Raw genomic sequence first — 17,367 nt, 5'->3', positions numbered from 1 at the left:
ACCCTTTGTCAGATGCCAGTAGGGGAGGAAGTGAGGTCATAGGCAGGTCTGCGCAAGTCTGACACGGGTTATCCACAGGGCTTCCTGGGGACCCCGGGAGGCAAGGAGCAGAGGCAGCTCACTGGCTGTCAGAGAGAGATTCTGAGCTCCAGTGTCTGCCAGTGTTGATTAACTGCCTGGCTCTGTGTGACTGAGATGAGAAGAAGTGCAGGGCTTCAGGCCAGGGTGTATGCTCACAAGGATCCCTCTGTTGAATCAGCTCATGGGAAAGGCTTCCCGAATGCCAAATCCTGTGTGAGTGCCAGGATCAGTACCACTGTGTCCACCCTCAAGACTTACCATCTTCAAAGCCTGGGAATCACTCATGAGTTACAGTTAGAACCAGGAAAGGAAGTCACAGACACCGTCAGCCCTAGCTGGCAGGCAGTGGGGTCGAAGGCACTTGAAACACCTGTCACCCTCTAAGATGGCCACTGGGGTAGTTAAGAAACCAACAGTTACTGAGGGAGGGTGAACAGCGGGGAAGCAGACCTGCGTGCTGCACCAGGACATCGTCTCCACCTGCTCCCTCCCTGCCAAGCCCACCAAGGCCGCAGGCCATATGCTCTCTAAGAAGCCTACCTGATGGAGAAGCTGCATCTTGTCAGGCCCTGCAGGAAGCCCTCTGCTGGAGCTCAGCTCGACTAGCTCCTGCCTGCAGGGGCTGCTGCTGGACTGGACTTTCTGAGAGGGCGCCTGGCCAGCAGCAGCAAGGGCCACTGCCTGAGGAAGCTCCAGCACCTCCGGTCCCTGAACCAGGAACCTGCAGTCCCTCTCTGCGGCTATGAGGACGTCAGGCTCGCCCTCACTGCATGTCCTGGAACACCTAGCCGCCATGCAGCAGACCACGCCGGTGATGTCTTGGCATGGCATTTCCTGCATGCTCTCGGGCAGCCCCAGGCCCTCCAGCCGCCTGGAGACCTTGGCCATCCGCAGGATGTGCTGGTAGAACTTCTGGTCCTCAGAGTAGTCTTCGCTGTCTGAGCACTCCTCAGCAGGGCCGTGCATCTCGGACAACTGCGGTGCTAGGAAGGGACTGAAGTGCTGACCTCTGGGTCCGGGACCTGGCTGACCCCTGTCCCAGACAAATCCCTGGGGTCTCGGCAGGTCCCAAGGCAAGTTGTTCACCTCACCCAGGACCTCAGAGCCAAAGTGCGAGGCCAGACTGTTGCTGCAGCTGCTGCTCTCCTCGTCGGGCCCAGATCCACTAGCCTTCCTATCTTCATCCGAAGACTCCAGGGACCCTGGGGGATGTCTCTTCTTACTAGCAGGGGACCCTGCCAGGGAACTCTCAGAACAGGCATTCCGAGCTGCTTCTGCCTCCCGGATGTCGGGCACTACTAGGAACAGTCGCTGAGGCACCTCTTCAGCCAGGGCCCCTGTAGCCTCAGCGTCAATGGACTCGGTTTCCTTGCAGCTCTCTGAGGTGTCCTTGGTGACAAGCTTGGCGAACTGTCCCGTCCACAATCCTGGGGACTCTCTCCTTTGCCTCCCCTTGCCCACACTCTCGCTGTCCCCAGGAACTCCTGGCAAGCTCAGATCTTCAGCTGGGCTCCTATCTAACAACAGCAGCTTGGTAGGCAGCATCTGGTCAGAACAAAGGGACAGGGAGGGCTCCTCCTCAGATGGCAAGGGGATGGGGCTTTGGCCCTTGTCCCCCCTGGGGCCAGTGGAGCTCAGCTGGGCTGTGCTGTGGCTGTGCTGCTCCCCTTTCAGCTGTGGACTGCTGGTGGTTTCAGAAAGCTGCAGGTGGGCAGGGGTCTGGCTCCTGCATCCTAATGCATCCTGCTCATCCCGGAGAGGCCCCACGTTTGCAGGGCCTAGGGGGCCACGTTTCTGCTGTCTGGTCCTCTTTTTCAGCTCTTCTATTTCAGGGTCCGAAAACCCCAGGTCGATTTTCTCTGCCACCTTCTGGGGGTTCTCCAGACTCTGCTGGTCACCTAAGTCTGGCCTGAGTTGGGTTGGGGCCCTCCCTAAGATTTTCTCCACATCAGCAAAGATCTGGTGATTTCGAAAAGCTTGGCTTTTGGAGAGCGGCTGCAGTTTGCTGGGGAGGGCACCCAGGAAAGGCCGGGGCGGGTCACCCAGCATGCATGGGCTCTTCCCTTTCTTAAAGGAGCCCTTACTTCTAGCCTGCATCTCTTGGTCTAGGTCCAGATCAGCAAGCTCACGTGCCGGGAGAGGGGACAGGCCACGGAGAGAGGAGGAAGGCAGAAGTCCCTGCTCAGGCAGTGTTTCCTGGATGGGTATATAAACATGCAGAGAGAACTAAGAGAAAGTACTTCTGATTTATACCTGCTACCTCAACCCCTGGCAAGCCTAGACAGAAATCTGCCTTCCATTTAGGTAAAACATCACCAAAGAGGGAATAAAAACTAAGATCTCCCTTGAACTGGAAACATGTTGTTTTCTAGGCTCCAGTTTCCATCTATAGAGAGCTGGACAAGATAAGTGGCTTACACACCTCGCTCCATGGAACCTGGGGGGCTTGGTATCTCAAGGGCCACTCCAGCGTGTCTGTGACGGCAGAGTGTCACCCTGACCTACACCCCTGGCTTCAACCATAGCAACTCCATTCCCTTTTCTACAAGCCTGCCCTCTCGAGATAATGTGAGGACAGGGCTTCATTACCAACAAAAGAATGATGAGCACCAGTGAGATTATCCCTAAGGTGCCACTGAGCTGCATCAGGTTAATGTTATACAATCCACCAACCTTACCAAGGACTCCCAGAAATTCTCTAGAAGAGGGAAAAAAAACCATAACCAGCAGCCTGGCGCCTGAAAACTCAGTCCAGAGTCTACCACCAAAGGCACAAGTCAGCACTACTCGGGGGACATCCACAGTCGGTAAACTTCGGGCTAACAAGAAACTCTGAAAAATTAACCAGCCCTGTAAACACTTATAGTGAACCTGGCTCTGCGGGCTTACTTCCAAAGAGCCCAAACCAATGAGTACAGGCCACCCGCCCGGCTTGAGCCTGTCCTCTGGACAAATGCAAGCTTCAGGCACCTGGCATGAGCCCTGAGAAGCAGACAGCCAGCCTGGGACTGTCCAATTGTCCTCATTCTCCAAAACTTCAGAAGGGCCCCATTTTAACAGAGCTCTGGGAACCCAGCTGTATACCCAGAACTCAAGTCTTCCACCTAACCCTCCACCCCAGGACCCCACATTTCATTGCTTCTCCCATCTTTAGCCATGCCACAGTTTACCAGATGCCTGATTTTCATTTCAAATAATCCTGAGTTAGTGAAAAGTCCATCAGTCACCTTCTGCCTGCCAAACACATAACACCTCTTTGGAAATTACCTGTCCTCTTTTCTGCATCTGAGCAAAGGGCTTATTATTTTGTTCCTCAGAACCATGATAAAGCCATACGTGAGGAGGGGAGAGCTTGGACGTGATAAAAAGGAGCAATTCATCACCAACCATTCAGAGACAAAACTGACACCTTAGGAAAGAAGGAAGATGGATGAAATCTTTGCTCTGGTGGGAAATAAAGGTTATGAACAAAAGAGGAAAACAACTGGACCACTGAGAGGGTTGAAAAGATATTCCTAGCGCTCCCTACATCCCTCTTGTCTCAGCATGCCCGCTGCATGAAGGCAGGGGCCGCCGTGCTCTGGGAGAGCGGGAGCCTCATTTCAGTACAGCTGCAAGTCTTAGCAACTCCACCTCCTAAGTTTAGACATGCCGAAGGGACAGACTGAACAATGGGAAAGAGCACCCTGCACTCTAAATACAAAAGCCGCCGAGACCAGCAAGCACGCTGCTGTTAAGCCACCGAGGTTGCTGGCACCAAGACACTCCACAAGAGCAGAGGGAGCAGATACTGCCAAGGCTTTTCTTTTGGGTCTTCAAGGCATTGGTGTTGTGCTAAGTGAATTGCTATCACTTTAAGACAAAGAATAAGCCTACATGCACTAGGAAGACCTGGCTCTGAGTGCAGAGAAAGGACACTCAGCCACGGAGGCTCCTGACCTCTCCAGGGCAGCAGTGGCCATCACTTCCCACACTACTGCTCAACAGTGTCCTTGGCACGTCACTCTCTCTCACCAGCCCTAAGCAACAGGTACTACCCCAGGCATCTCACCAGCCCTAAGCAACAGGTACTACCCCAGGCACTGGACGACAGCAGCCATCTGGAGAGGATAACAGTGAAAATCTCCCAGAAGACAGTCACAATCCAGATGACCTGCTATCAAAAATGCACGGACCATTGTTCTCATCCGCCCATCTGCATACAAGGGACTCCAGTATCCCCTCAGGTCTCACCCTGGCCTCTCCAGGAACTGGCATCTGCTGACTTACCAGGGAATTTTTACAGGTCTCCCTATCCTTCTTGTCTTTCTTTTCCTTTTTCTTTTTCTTGTCTTTCTTCTTAACAGCCCCAGGAGTTGACAGCTTCCCCCGCTCTTGGATCACCAAGTTCCGATAATGCTCGTCACACGGATGGTCCCACGTGGACTGCCCATTGGCAAAGTTGAAATAGTAAATATCACCTGTGATGTCCTGGCTGGAGATGAGCAGAGTTCAGAAATTAGTCCCTGCTCAGGTCCAAAACTACTTGGGGGCAAAATGGGAACAGGGAGGAGTGGAGGGGGAGGAGAAGAGGGAGAAAGAAGATAGGAGGAGTTGGGGTGAGAGAGGGAAGGAGGGAAGAAAGGATTAGTACAAAATAATTAAAGGGTGCCATTTGGCTAAGGAATTAACTTAGATATGGGGACAATGGATTGGGACACCATGTGGAGATATATAATCACCAGAGTTCTGGGAATTCATGCTAGGCTAGAGAAGGCATAAATTTGGCTTTATTTACAAAAAGTATAAACACTATGGTACCTTGGAGATGTACACTAGGACAGACCCTGCTTAATATTTTAATTAATAATCAGAAGAAGAAAAAGGCATTGTGAAAGCTCTGGTTTTGCAGAAGACTCTAGACTCATAGGAAGTGATAATCCAAGCTAGTAGGGGTCAATAGTAGAAGAAAATAACATAGAAGGTGGATTTTAAGAATCTGTGTTTCAACACAAGCAAGTCCAAAGTAAACCATCCACCCAGCCACCATTAATAATGACCCATTCAGACAGCTAGCAGGAATAGCAATATAAAAGACAAAATACATTGGAATAAATCTAAAATGTTAAGATCTTTATAGAGCTTTACTGGAAAGGTAAGAAAGAAAGGAAAAAGCAACTGAAACAACTGGAGCAAAACCATGTTCCTGAATAGAAAGACTTGAATCATTAAGATGCCAATAATCCTTAATATAGAAATTCAGGGCAATTCCAATGAGGATCCTAAAGAAACTCAACTCAATTCAAACAAAACAGAAAATGAAGAAAAGCAGACAGAAAAGTATCAAAAGTAGAAAAAGAACAACAATAGAAGGCATTCGAACGACCAATAAATTCATAAAAAGAAGTTCAGCACCATTAAATTAGGAAAATGCAACAAAACTACCGTGAAACACTACTTCACACCTGCCAATATGGCTATTACCAAAAACCCAGAAAATAACAAGTGTCAGCAAAAATCTGGAGAAATTGAAACACATTGCTGGGGGCTAGCACTGTGGCGCAGCAGGTTAAAGCCCTGGCCTGAAGCGCCAGCATCCCATATGGGTGTCGGTTCTGGTCCCGGCTGCTCCTCTTCTGATCCAGCTCTCTACTATGGCCTGGGATAGCAGAAGATAGCCCAAGTCCTTGGGCCCCTGCACCCACGTGGGAGACCCAGAGGAAGCTACTGTCTCCTAGCTTTGGATTGGCACAGCTCCAGCCACTGGGACCGTCTGGGGAGTGAATCAGCAGGTGGAAGACTTCTCTTTCTGCCTCTCCTCTCTCTGTAACTCTGCCTTTCAAATAAATAAAATAAATCTTTAAAAACACACACACACACACATCGCTGGTGGAAATGTATAATGGTATAGCACTGTGGAAAACCAATGCCAGTTCCCCCAAATAATTAAACACAGAATTACCATATGACCTCACAGTTCCACTTCCTGCAGCCACAAAAATGGAAAGCAGAGATTCTATAAGTATCTGTGTTGGGGCCAGCACTGTGGCGTAGCAGGAAAAAAAGCTGCCACCCCATATGGGTGCCAGTTTGAGTCCCAGCAGCTCTACTTCCAATCCAGCTCTATGCTATGGCCTAGGAAAGCAGTGGAAGATGGCCCAAGTCTTTGGGCCCCTGCACCCATGTGGGAGACCCAGAAGAAGCTCCTGGCTCTTGGCTTCGGATCAGCACAGCTCTGGCCGTTGCAGCCAATTGGGGAGTGAACCAGCAGATGGAAGAGCTCTCTCTCTCTCTGCCTCTCCTTCTCTCTCTGTGTAACGCTGATTTTCAAAAAAAAAAAAAAAAAAAAAGAAGAAGAAGAAGAAGAAGAAGAAGAAGAAGCTGTGCACAACATTCAGAGGAGCCAAAAGGTGGAAACCCAACTGTCCATTGACAGATGAATGCATAAACAGAATGTGATACATACACACATTGAATTATTATTCAGCCTTAAGAAATAAATTCTGCCACATGCTATAACATGGATGAATCCTGATACACTCAATGAAAAAAGTCAAGGGTGGACACTGTGGTTTGTGGGTTAAGTTGCCACTTGGGACATCCACATCCCTTATCAAAGTGCCAGTTTGAGTTGAAGCTATTCCACTTCCACTCTAGCTCCCTGCTAATGCACCTGGGAAGCAGCAGAAGATGGCCGAGTACTTGAGATCCACCCACTCATATGGAATTCCTGAGTACTGGCTTCAGCTTGGTACAGCCTAGGCTGATGCAGACATTTGGGGAGCAAACAGTAAGTGGAAGATCTGTCTCATATCTCTCTGCCTCTGTCTCTGTCTCCCTCTCTAATAAGTAAAAAAAAAAAAAAAAAAAAAAAAAAAAAAAAAGAACAAGAAGCAGCAGCCGCCACTGTCACTGCCGCCAGACACCAAAGGACAATATTGTATGACTCCTCTTAGATGAAGTGCGTAGGATAAGTCTCAGGGACAGAAAAGCAGAATGGTGATTGAGCAGAGAGAGAGATGGGGGTTGCTTATAATGGGTAGAGAGTTTCAGTACAGGAAGATCAAAAAATGCTAGAGGTGGACAGCAGTGATGGCTGTACCACCACAATATGAATGCACCTCATGCTGCTGGGCTACAAACCTAAAATTGGTTAAATGATAAATTTTAAGTTCTGTACTTGTATAATTTAACATAATAAAAAATACAAAATAACTTATAATAAAATAAAGCATAAATATAATTAAGAGACTGGAAGAAAATATAAATAATAATAGTTAAGATTAATACCCACAGTAATCAAAATTCTAACACCTTAAGAAAAATAAAAAGATATGCACCCAATGGACAAAAAGCCCGAAGATATATATAAAGCAAAACCCAGAAGATTAACAAATGGCCACCAGATGGCCAACTCCGCTCTGTGAACAATCTGGGAAACACAAATTAAAACAAGACTAGGGCAGGTGTTCACATAGAGGTTAGGCAGGTGCTCAGGACTCCTGGCTCCTGCAACCCACATTGCAGGGAGGACGGTTGAAGTCCTGGTTCCACCCCTAATTCCGGCTTAGGAGGTAGCAGCGGATGGCTCAATTACTTGGGTCCCTGCCACTCATGTGGGAGACCCAGACGGTTTCTAGTGCCTGGTTTTGACCTGGTCCAGCCCCAGAGATTACAACCATTTGGGCACTGAACTAGTGGATGGAAAATCATTCTCTATCTGCCTTTCAAATAAATATATCACTTTAAAAAAATAAATAAAATGAAGTATAATTTCTTGCCCTTGAACTGGCAACTTTTTTTTTTTTTTTACAGGCAGAGTGGACAGTGAGAGAGAGAGACAGAGAGAAAGGTTTTCCTTTTGCCGTTGGTTCACCCTCCAATGGCCGCCGCGGCCGGTGCACTGCGGCTGGCGCACCGCGCTGATCCGATGGCAGGAGCCAGGTACTTATCCTGGTCTCCCATGGGGCGCAGGGCCCAGGTACTTGGGCCATCCTCCACTGCACTCCCGGGCCACAGCAGAGAGCTGGCCTGGAAGAGGGGCAACCAGGACAGAATCTGGCGCCCCGACCGGGACTGGAACCCGGTGTGCCGGCGCTGCTAGGCGGAGGATTAGCCTGTTGAGCCACGGCGCCGGCCGAACTGGCAACTTTTTAACAGAAAAAATTTTAACTGGTAATAGTTTTAATGAACTATTATATGTGGTGTTGGTGGGACTGCTAAACTTTAATGGCAATTAATCTGTTATGAACTAACAATGCTTAAGTTCTGTATATCTTTTCACATACCAACTCAAATTCTAGAATTTTTTTCTAAAGAAACACATGCAAAAATTCTGGCAACATGCTTTGCTGAAGAAAGGAAACATCTGATCTCTCCTTACTCCCTCCAACAGAGATGAATACTGGATTAATACAGGGGACTTCAACAAGTTCACGGAAAACAGACTTACAAATAAGTTTAGAGGCCGGCGCCGTGGCTCAATAGGCTAACCCTCCGCCTAGCGGCGCGGGCACACCGGGTTCTGGTCCCAGTCGGGGCGCCAGATTCTGTCCCGGTTGCCCCTCTTCCAGGCCAGCTCTCTGCTGTGGCCCAGAGTGCAGTGGAGGATGGCCCAGGTGCTTGGGCCCTGCACCCCATGGGAGACCAGGAAAAGCACCTGGCTCCTGGCTTCGGATCAGTGCGATGCGCCAGCCCCAGCGGCCGTTGGGGGGTGAACCAACGGCAAAAAGGAAGACCTTTCTCTCTGTCTCTCTCACTCTCTACTCTGCCTGTCAAAAAGAAAGAAAAACAAATAAAAAATAAAAAAATAATAAGTTTAGAGGCCAGTGTTCTGGAGCAGCGGGTTACGTCCCTGCCTATGGAAACTCATACAAGTGACAGTTTGTCATGGCTACTCCATTCCAAGCCAGCTCCCAGCTAATGTGCCAGGGAGGGCAGTGAGGGATGGCCCAAGTACTTGGGTCCCTGCCACCCACATGGGAAACAGATGGAGCTCTGGGCTTCTGGCTTCAGCCTGGTTCAGCCCAAGCTATTGGAGCCATCTGGAGAGTGAACCAGTGGATGGAAGATCTCTCTTTCTCTGTCTTTCCTTCTCTCTCTCTAGTTCTGCCTTTCAAATAAATAAATAAATCTTTAAAAAGAAAAGAAGGGCCGGTGCCATGGCTCACTAGGCTAATCCTCTGCCTGCGGCGCCGGCACCCCAGTTTCTAGTCCCGGTTGGGGTGCCGGTTCTGTCCCGGTTGCTCCTCTTGCAGTCCAGCTCTCTGCTGTGGCCCGGGAAGGCAGTGGAGGATGGCCCAAGTGCATGGGCCCTGCACCTGCATGGGAGACCAGGATAAGCACCTGGCTCCTGGCTTTGGATCGGCGCAGCACGCCGGCCATAGCAGCCATTCGGGGGGTGAACCAATGGAAGGAAGACCTTTCTCTCTCTCTGTCTGTCTCTCTCTCTCACTACTTAACTTTGCCTGTCAAAAAAAAAAAAAAAAAAAAGTTCATTTTGGTACCAAAAAAAAATTGAAAATCCAGGCATGAAATGTCTTTAACAAGTTCATGGAGGGGAGGACATTTTGGCTTAGAAATTAAGTTACCGGTAAAGACATGTGCGGGCCTTGTCAGAGCACCCGGGTTTGATCCCTAGCTCTGACTCCCAATTCTAGTTCCCCACTAATGCACTCCCTGGGAGGCAGTGATGAAGGCTCAAGTGCTGGGGCTCCTGACATACATGTGGGAGACCTGGATTGAGCTCCCAGCTTCCAGCTTCAGCCTGGCCCAAACCAAGTCATTGCAGGCATTTGGGAGAGTGAACCAGTGGTTGAGTGTTCTCCCTCTCTCTCTTCAAATACTTTTTTTTTTTTTTTTTTTTGATAGGCAGAGTGGACAGTGAGAGTGAGAGACAGAGAGAAAGGTCTTCCGTTTGCTGTTGGTTCACCCTCCAATGGCTGCCGTGGCCAGCACACTGCAGCCAATGCACCGTGCTGATCCAAAGCCAGGAGCCAGGTGCTTCTCCTGGTCTCCCATGGGGTGCAGGGCCCAAGCACTTTGGGCCATCCTCCACTGCACTCCCGGGCCACAGCAGAGAGCTGGCCTGGAAGAGGGGCAACCGGGACAGAATCCGGCGCCCCGACCGGAACTAGAACCCGGTGTGCTGGCACCGCAAGGCGGAGGATTAGCCTAGTGAGCTGCAGCGCCGGCCTTCAAATACATTTTTTAAACATTTTTTTTTTATTTATTTGAAAGGCAGAGTTACAAAAAGGAGATAAAGAAATAAAGAGATTTTCTAATCACTGGTTCTCTTCCCAATGGCCACAACCAGGCCAAAAAGTCAGGAGCTCCTTCCAGGTCTCTCACATGGGTGTAGGGGCCCAAGCATGTGGGCCATCTTCCACTGCTTTCCAAGGCACATTAGCAGGGAGCTGGCTCAAAGTAGAGCAGCCAGGACTCGAACTGGCACCCATATGAGATGCCAGAGTTACAGGTGGAGGCTTAACCTGCTACATGCCACAGCGCCAATCCCTCGAATATATTTTGTACTTTTTTTAAGTGCATGAAAAATGAATATTAAGAAAAAAAATGCTCATTTCAACATTTTTGCACCAAAATAAACTTATTTTTCTGCTAAATTTTTAAAGTAGCCTCACATATAACAATCACAACAAAACAAAGCAAAAATATATTTTCAAACTTAGCCAAACAAAGAAATTCTCAGACAGCAGAAACAGAAAGAAAACATGAACTTCAAGCGCAGACTGAGAGGTCAGAACGGACATCTGACTTGGATACAGGCCCCAGGAACACAGACTGTGTCCTCAGGCCTTCATGAAGTTGGAAACTGGAAATGAGACTCTTGTGTATATCTGGGCCTGTAAGGACAGTCACTCATGGGAAGAAAAAAAGCCTTGCAAGCCATGAAGGCGTGTCACCCACTCCAAGTTCTGGGCGGCCAAAATAAAATCTTATGAAAAGTTGAAACTCCATGTGTGTATACAGATGGTACAAAGTGTGGTAAGAAAATGCCAAGTCAGGAAATTCATATAAAATTCTGTCCTAAACTGTCGCTCCCCCTCTTCGCGGAGGAACGACACAGGACCCTGCGCTGTTCTTTTGTCTGCTCGGCCCTCCCCGGGTTTGCTGCTGGTTCTTCCCAGGTTGGCTACCGTCCCTTCCACCTCCGTGGAAGGGCAGTTCCCCCTGCCACTTTCCCCACTTCCGCGGGGGAGCGGCACACCGCTGGCCGGCTCTCTCGGGGGCTGCTCAGATGTTCCTCAGGTGTTTCTGGTGCATGTTGTCTCTCTCCTCCTTTATAGTCCTCTTCCACCAATCCCAACTCTGCTACCCACACGCCGAGTACGCTGCTCTCCTCCAATCAGGAGCAGGTCCTGCTGTTTATTGGTTGAACTGGAGGCAGCTGTGTAGAAGCTGTTTCCTCCTCTCCCAGCGCCATATTGTGGGAGAGCAGATGTATAGAATAAGTCTTAATTCCAGTAACTTAGTCTAGTCCGAGTTGCTCCCAGTTGCTCCCCACACTAAACCTCAGAAAAATCCTTGGCAGAAGCAACTGTAAAGCCACTCAATAATCTATTAATGATACTCTCACAGAAAATAAGCCATTCACAAGATGAAATCATGAAATTTCCAACAAAAAAAAGTCCAAACCATGTGAGGAAAGTTTACCATAGCAAAAATCTGCAGACACAGTAAAGACAAGAGTTAGCATGACATAAAACTTGAGATAGTTGGGGCCAGCGCTGTAGTGTAGTAGGTTAAGCCTCCACCTACAGCACCATACATCCCATATGGAAGCTGGTTTGAGTCCCGGCTGCTCCTCTTCTGATCCAGCTCTCTCTGCTTATAGCCTGGGAAAGCAGTGGAAGATAGCCCAAGCGTGTGGGCCCCTGCACCTTCATGGGAGACCTGGACAAAGTTCCTGGCTCCTGACTTCAGATCAGCCCAGCTCTGGACATTCAGGCCATTTGAGGAGTGAACCAGCAGATGAAAGACCTTTCTCTGTCTCTCGTGCTCTGTCTGTAACTCCGCCTCTCAAATAAATAAATGAATAAAACTTGAGATAGTACAACATGCAAAAGAAGACTAAAGATAACTATATTTAAAAATTTGTATGGGTGTGGGGGGGTTACTGGCGCTGTGGTATAGCAGGTAAAGCCACCACCTGAGATACCAGCAACCCATATGGGCACCAGTTCAAGTCCTGGCTGCTCCACTTCTGATCTAGCTCCCTGCTAATGCACCTGGGAAAAGAAGCAGAACATGGCTCAAGTGCTTGGGCCCCTGCACCTACTGGTAGACCCGGATGAAGCTCCTGGCTTCAGCCCTGGCCCCTGTGGACACTCGGAGAATAAACCAGAAGATAGAAGCGTGCTCTCACTCTCGCTCTCTCAAAAACAAAACAAAAGAAAAAAGAAAAATACGTCAGTTAACAGCAGATTTAATACAGAGGAAGAAACAGAGTAAACTGGAAAATATGCCTCAGGAAATTATCCAGAAAGTAGCATGCAATATAAATATTCAAAAAATATGAGACAGAAGTTAACAGACATGAAGGATAAAATAAGATTCAACACCAAAAAAGCTGGGAAGGCTCTTAGCACAGTGGTTATGTTCAAGACTTGGCTGCTCCACTTCCAATCCAGCTCTCTGCTGTCTGTGGCCTGGGAGCAGTGGAAGATGGCCCAAGTCTTGGGCCCCTGCACCCGCATGGGAGACCTAGAATAAGCTTCTGGCTCCTGGCTTTGGATCAGCACAGCTCCGGCTGTCGTGGCCATCTGGGGAGTGGGCCAGCAGATGAAAGACCCCTCTCTGTGCTTCTGCCTCTCTGTAATTCTACCTTTCATATAAATAAATAATTCTTTTAAAAAATAAATAATAGGGGCCGGCGCTGTGGCAAAGCGGATTAGCACCCTGGCCTAAAGTGCTGGCATCCCATATGGGTGCCAGTTCAAGTCCTGGCTGCTCCACTTCCAAACCAGCTCTTTGCTATGGCCTGGGAAAGCAGTAGAAGATGGCCCAAGTCCTTGGGCCCCTGCACCTGCATGGGAGACCCAGAAGAAGCTCCTGGCTCCTGGCTTCGGATCAGTGCAGCTTCAGCCATTGCAGCCAATTGGGGAGTGAACTAGCAGATGGAAGACCTCTCTCTCTCTCTCTCTCTCTCTCTCTGCCTCTCCTCTCTCTGTGTAACTCTGACTTTCAAATAAATAAATCTTAAAATAATAATAATAAAAGGCTGGCTGTGATGCACACATCCTGTATTAGAGTGCCTGGTTCAAGCCCTGGTTACTCCATTTCCAGTCTAGCTTCTTCCAGTTAATGCACACCCTTACAGGCAGCAGGTGATAGCTCAAGTACTTGGGTCCCTACCATCTACTTGGGAGACACAGATGGAGTTAATTTTTTAAATGTGGTACATCTATATGTAAAAAATATGCACCTGATAAAAGAAAGTAGACTAACACATACTGACATATAACGTAGCACTTACAGAATGTGAGTGTACATGTGAGAGCAGGTACATGTGTTTCTGGAAGGAATTTACCAACTTTTTTTAAAATAATCTGTTAGGAATTTACCAATTAACAGTAATTACCCTTGAGAAAAGGAGAAGGGGAAAAATGGCACGCATGCATAAGTTTTAATGACTTTTTCTTGTGGCGGATGCCTTTTTTTATTTTAAAATACTTCAAATAATAAGAAAAATACAAAGAGTTCAATGAGCACACATAGATTTAACAATTAACGCTTTGCCATTAGCAGGGAGCTGAATGGAAAGTACAGCAACCGGGACACAAACTAATGGGCATTCATATGCTGGCACTGCAGGTGGTGGCTTTACCCGCCACGCCATTACACCAGCCCCAGAACAGGGACAATCTGACTTCTTCCTTTCCTATCTGTATACCTTTTCTTTCTGTCTCTTGCCTAATGGCTCTGGCCATTCAATATGATGTTTGCTGTGGGTTTATAATATTTAGTCTTTTTTTTTTTTTAAAGATTTATTTATTTGAAAGGCAGTTACAGAGAGGCAGAGGCAGAGAGAGAGGGAGGTCTTCCATCTGCTGGTTCACTCCCCAGATGGCTACTTTGGCTGGAGCTGCACCAATCTGAAACCAGGAGCCAGGAGCTTCTTCCTGGTCTCCCACACAGGTGCAGGGATCCAAAGACTTGGGCCATCTTCCACTGCTTTCCCAGCCCACAGGAAAGAGCTGGATCGGAAGCTGGGACTCAAACAGATGCCCATGTGGGATGCCGGCACTGCAGGCAGCAGCCTCACCAGCTACACCACAGTGCCAGTCCCCATATTTAGTCTTTATTATGCTGAGGTATATTCCTTCTATACTTAATTTAAGGTTTTCATCATAAATGGATGCTGTATTTTATCAAATGCTCTTGCTGCATCTATTGAGACAATCACACAATTTTTAGCCTTCATTCTATTGATAGGATGTTATTGATTTGTGTATGTTGAATCAGTCCTGTGTTTCTGGGATAAATCTCATTTGGTCAGGGTAAATGATCTTTTTGAGGTGTTGTTTAATTCGATGGTATTTTGTTGAGGATTTCTGTACCTATGTCCATCAGGAATATTGGCCTACAGCATTCTTTTTGTTGCTGTTGTTGTAGCAATATCTGGTTTTGGAATTAAGATGATGCTGACCTCACAGAATGACTCTGGAAGTGTTCCCTCCCTTTCAGCTGTCTGAAATAGTTTGAGAAGATTTGGTGTTAGTTCTTCCTTAACAGTTTAGCAAAGTTCAGCAGTGAAGCCATCTGGTTCTAGACTTTTCTGTTGGGAGAGTATTCCTGATTCAATCTCACCCACAGTTAATAGTCTGTTCAGGTTTTCTATCTTCATGATTCAGATTTGTTAAGCCGTTTCTAGAAATCTGTATCTTCCAGGTTTTGCCATTTGTTAGCATACAGTTGTTTATAAAGTTCCTAGTGACTCCTTGAATTTCTGCTGTATTAGTTGTACTATCTCCCTTTTTATTTCTGATTTAATTGATCTGAGCTGTCTCTCTTTTTTCTTGGTTAGTCTGGCTAATGGTTTATCAATGTTATTTTTTTTAAAAAAAAACCAGCATTTCATTAATCTTTTATATTTTTAAAACTTTTCTAGTTTGTTTATTCTCTTTTATTATTTCTTTCCTTCTACTAATTTGTGGATTGGTTTGTTCTTGCTTTTCCAGATCCTCAAGATGGCACTGTTAGATTATTTATTTGATACCTTTCAATTTTTTTAATGTAGGCATTTGTTGCTATAAACTTCCTTCCTAACTCTGCTTTCACTATACCCCATTAGTATTAGTAAGTTGTGTTTCCATTTTCATAAGTTTCAAGGAATTTTTTATTTTGCCTTTTGATTCCTTCAATGCATGGCTCATTAAGGAGCATGTTGCTCAGGCTCTGTATATTTGCATAACTTCTACAGTTTCTTTTGTTGTTAATTTCCAGCTTTATTCCATTGTGATAGGAAAAGATAGATGACATGATTTTTTTTAACCTTGTTGAGGGGCCAGCGCCGCGGCTCACTAGGCTAATCCTCCGCCTAGCGGCGCCGGCACACCGGGTTCTAGTCCCGGTCGGGGCGCCGGATTCTGTCCCGGTTGCCCCTCTTCCAGGCCAGCTCTCTGCTATGGCCCAGAGTGCAGTAGAGGATGGCCCAGGTGCTTGGGCCCTGCACCCACATGGGAGACCAGGAAAAGCACCTGGCTCCTGGCTCCTGCCATCGGATCAGCGCGGTGTGCCGGCCGCAGCGCGCCGGCCGCGGCGGCCATTGGAGGGTGAACCAACGGCAAAGGAAGACGTTTCTCTCTGTCTCTCTCTCTCACTGTCCACTCTGCCTGTCAAAAAAAAAATAATAAATAACCTTGTTGAGACTTGTTTTATGGCACAGTATGAGAGCTTTCCTAGAGAACGGTCCATGCGCTGACAAAAAGAATATGTATTCTGCACATCTGCGATAAAATGTTCTGCAAATGTCTACTGGGTCCATTTGGTCTATGGCGCAAATTAACTATGTTGTTTCTTTGCTGATTTTTTGGGCTGGCTGATCTGACCACAGATGAAAGTGAGGTGCTGAAGTCCTCCATTATTGCAGTTCAATTCACAATAGCTAAGATACAGAATCTACCTAGATGCCCATCAACTGAAGACTGGATAAAAAAAATTATGGGATATGATGGAATACCATATAGTGGTAAAAAAAATGAAATCCTGTTGTTTGCAACAAAATGGATGCAACTGGGAAACATTATACTAAGTGAAAAAGCCAGTCCCAAAAAGACAAATGGCATATGTTCTTCCTGAACTGTGGTAATTAATAGAGTATCTAAAAGGTAATCCATAGAAGTGAAATTAACACTGAGATGTGATGACTTTGAAGCCCTCCAATATTATTGTATTGGAGTTTGTGTCTCCTTTTAGATTAACATATGTTTTATGAAACTGGGTGCTCTACCATTAGATATGTATACATTTACAATAGTCATATCTTCTTAATTGATCCCTTGATCATGATATAATGACCTTCCATCCAAGTCTCCCACAAGGGCAGCAGGGACCCAAGTATTTGGACCATCTTCTGCTTGGGCCTGATTCCCAGGCACATTGGCAGGGATCTGGATCAGAAGCAGAGTAGCTGGGTCTCAAACTAGTGCTCTGATATGGGATCCCAGCGTCACAGGCAGTGGCTTAACCTGCTGCACGACAACACCAGCCCCAAATGGGCTTTCTAGGCAACTCTTCTTTTTCTATTCCTTTAAGAATTCCCAGAATTCAAATACTAATTCACTTGATGGTATCTCTGAGATTCCAAACACTATTTTCATTCATGTTCATTTTTTGGTTGTTTGGCTGAGATACTTCAAAAGCCTGTCTTCAAGATAAAAAATTGTTTCTTCTGCTGGATCTAGCCTGTTGTCAAGGCTTTCCAGTATATTTTTTATTTGATTATCGAGTTCTCCATTTGTAATATTTGGTTCTTTTTCACTATCTCTCTTTGCTCTTGCACATTCATGTCATGCAGTGATTTCCTATTTTCATTTAGCTATTTATCTGTATTCTCCTGTATCTCTTTGAGTAACCTCAGAATCCCTCCTTTGAATTCTCCAGCTTTTCACCAATCTCCCTTTCTTCATGGCCTGATACTAATGCATTATTGCATTCCTTCTGGGGCATCAGATTGCCTCACTTATTCATATTTCTTGTGTTCCTTTGCTGTTCTTTACACATCTGGGAGAATAATTGCTTCTATTACTTCTTGAAGGCGATTTTTGTTGACTGAAGGCTTTTTCC

The 17,367-nt window shown here is 46.9% G+C and overlaps 1 protein-coding gene across 14 annotated transcripts in view; it reads right to left on the bottom strand.

Moving 5' to 3' along the window:
• The window catches only part of CEP164 (centrosomal protein 164), a 76,453-nt gene that overhangs the window by 41,726 nt on the left and 17,360 nt on the right, over positions 1 to 17,367 (bottom strand). For 11 of the 14 annotated variants that reach the window (XR_011384870.1, XR_011384871.1, XM_070065144.1 and 8 more), the window contains 2 exons: positions 4,351 to 4,555; positions 622 to 2,277 (listed from right to left, as the gene is read on the bottom strand). Coding sequence is in view for 12 of the 14 variants with exons in the window: in XM_070065144.1 (XP_069921245.1) it covers positions 622 to 2,277; positions 4,351 to 4,555 (1,861 nt within the window). In the remaining 2 variants the exon portion in view is untranslated. The remainder of the gene's footprint in view (positions 1 to 621; positions 2,278 to 4,350; positions 4,556 to 17,367) is intronic. The other 3 variants (XM_070065147.1, XM_070065149.1, XM_070065148.1) reach the window with 1 other exon arrangement.

Source organism: Oryctolagus cuniculus, chromosome 1 (assembly GCF_964237555.1).
Source record: "Oryctolagus cuniculus chromosome 1, mOryCun1.1, whole genome shotgun sequence".
Taxonomy (NCBI): domain Eukaryota; kingdom Metazoa; phylum Chordata; class Mammalia; order Lagomorpha; family Leporidae; genus Oryctolagus; species Oryctolagus cuniculus.
The sequence above is the reverse complement of the archived record's forward strand: the minus strand, read 5'-3'. Positions and strand labels throughout refer to the sequence as shown.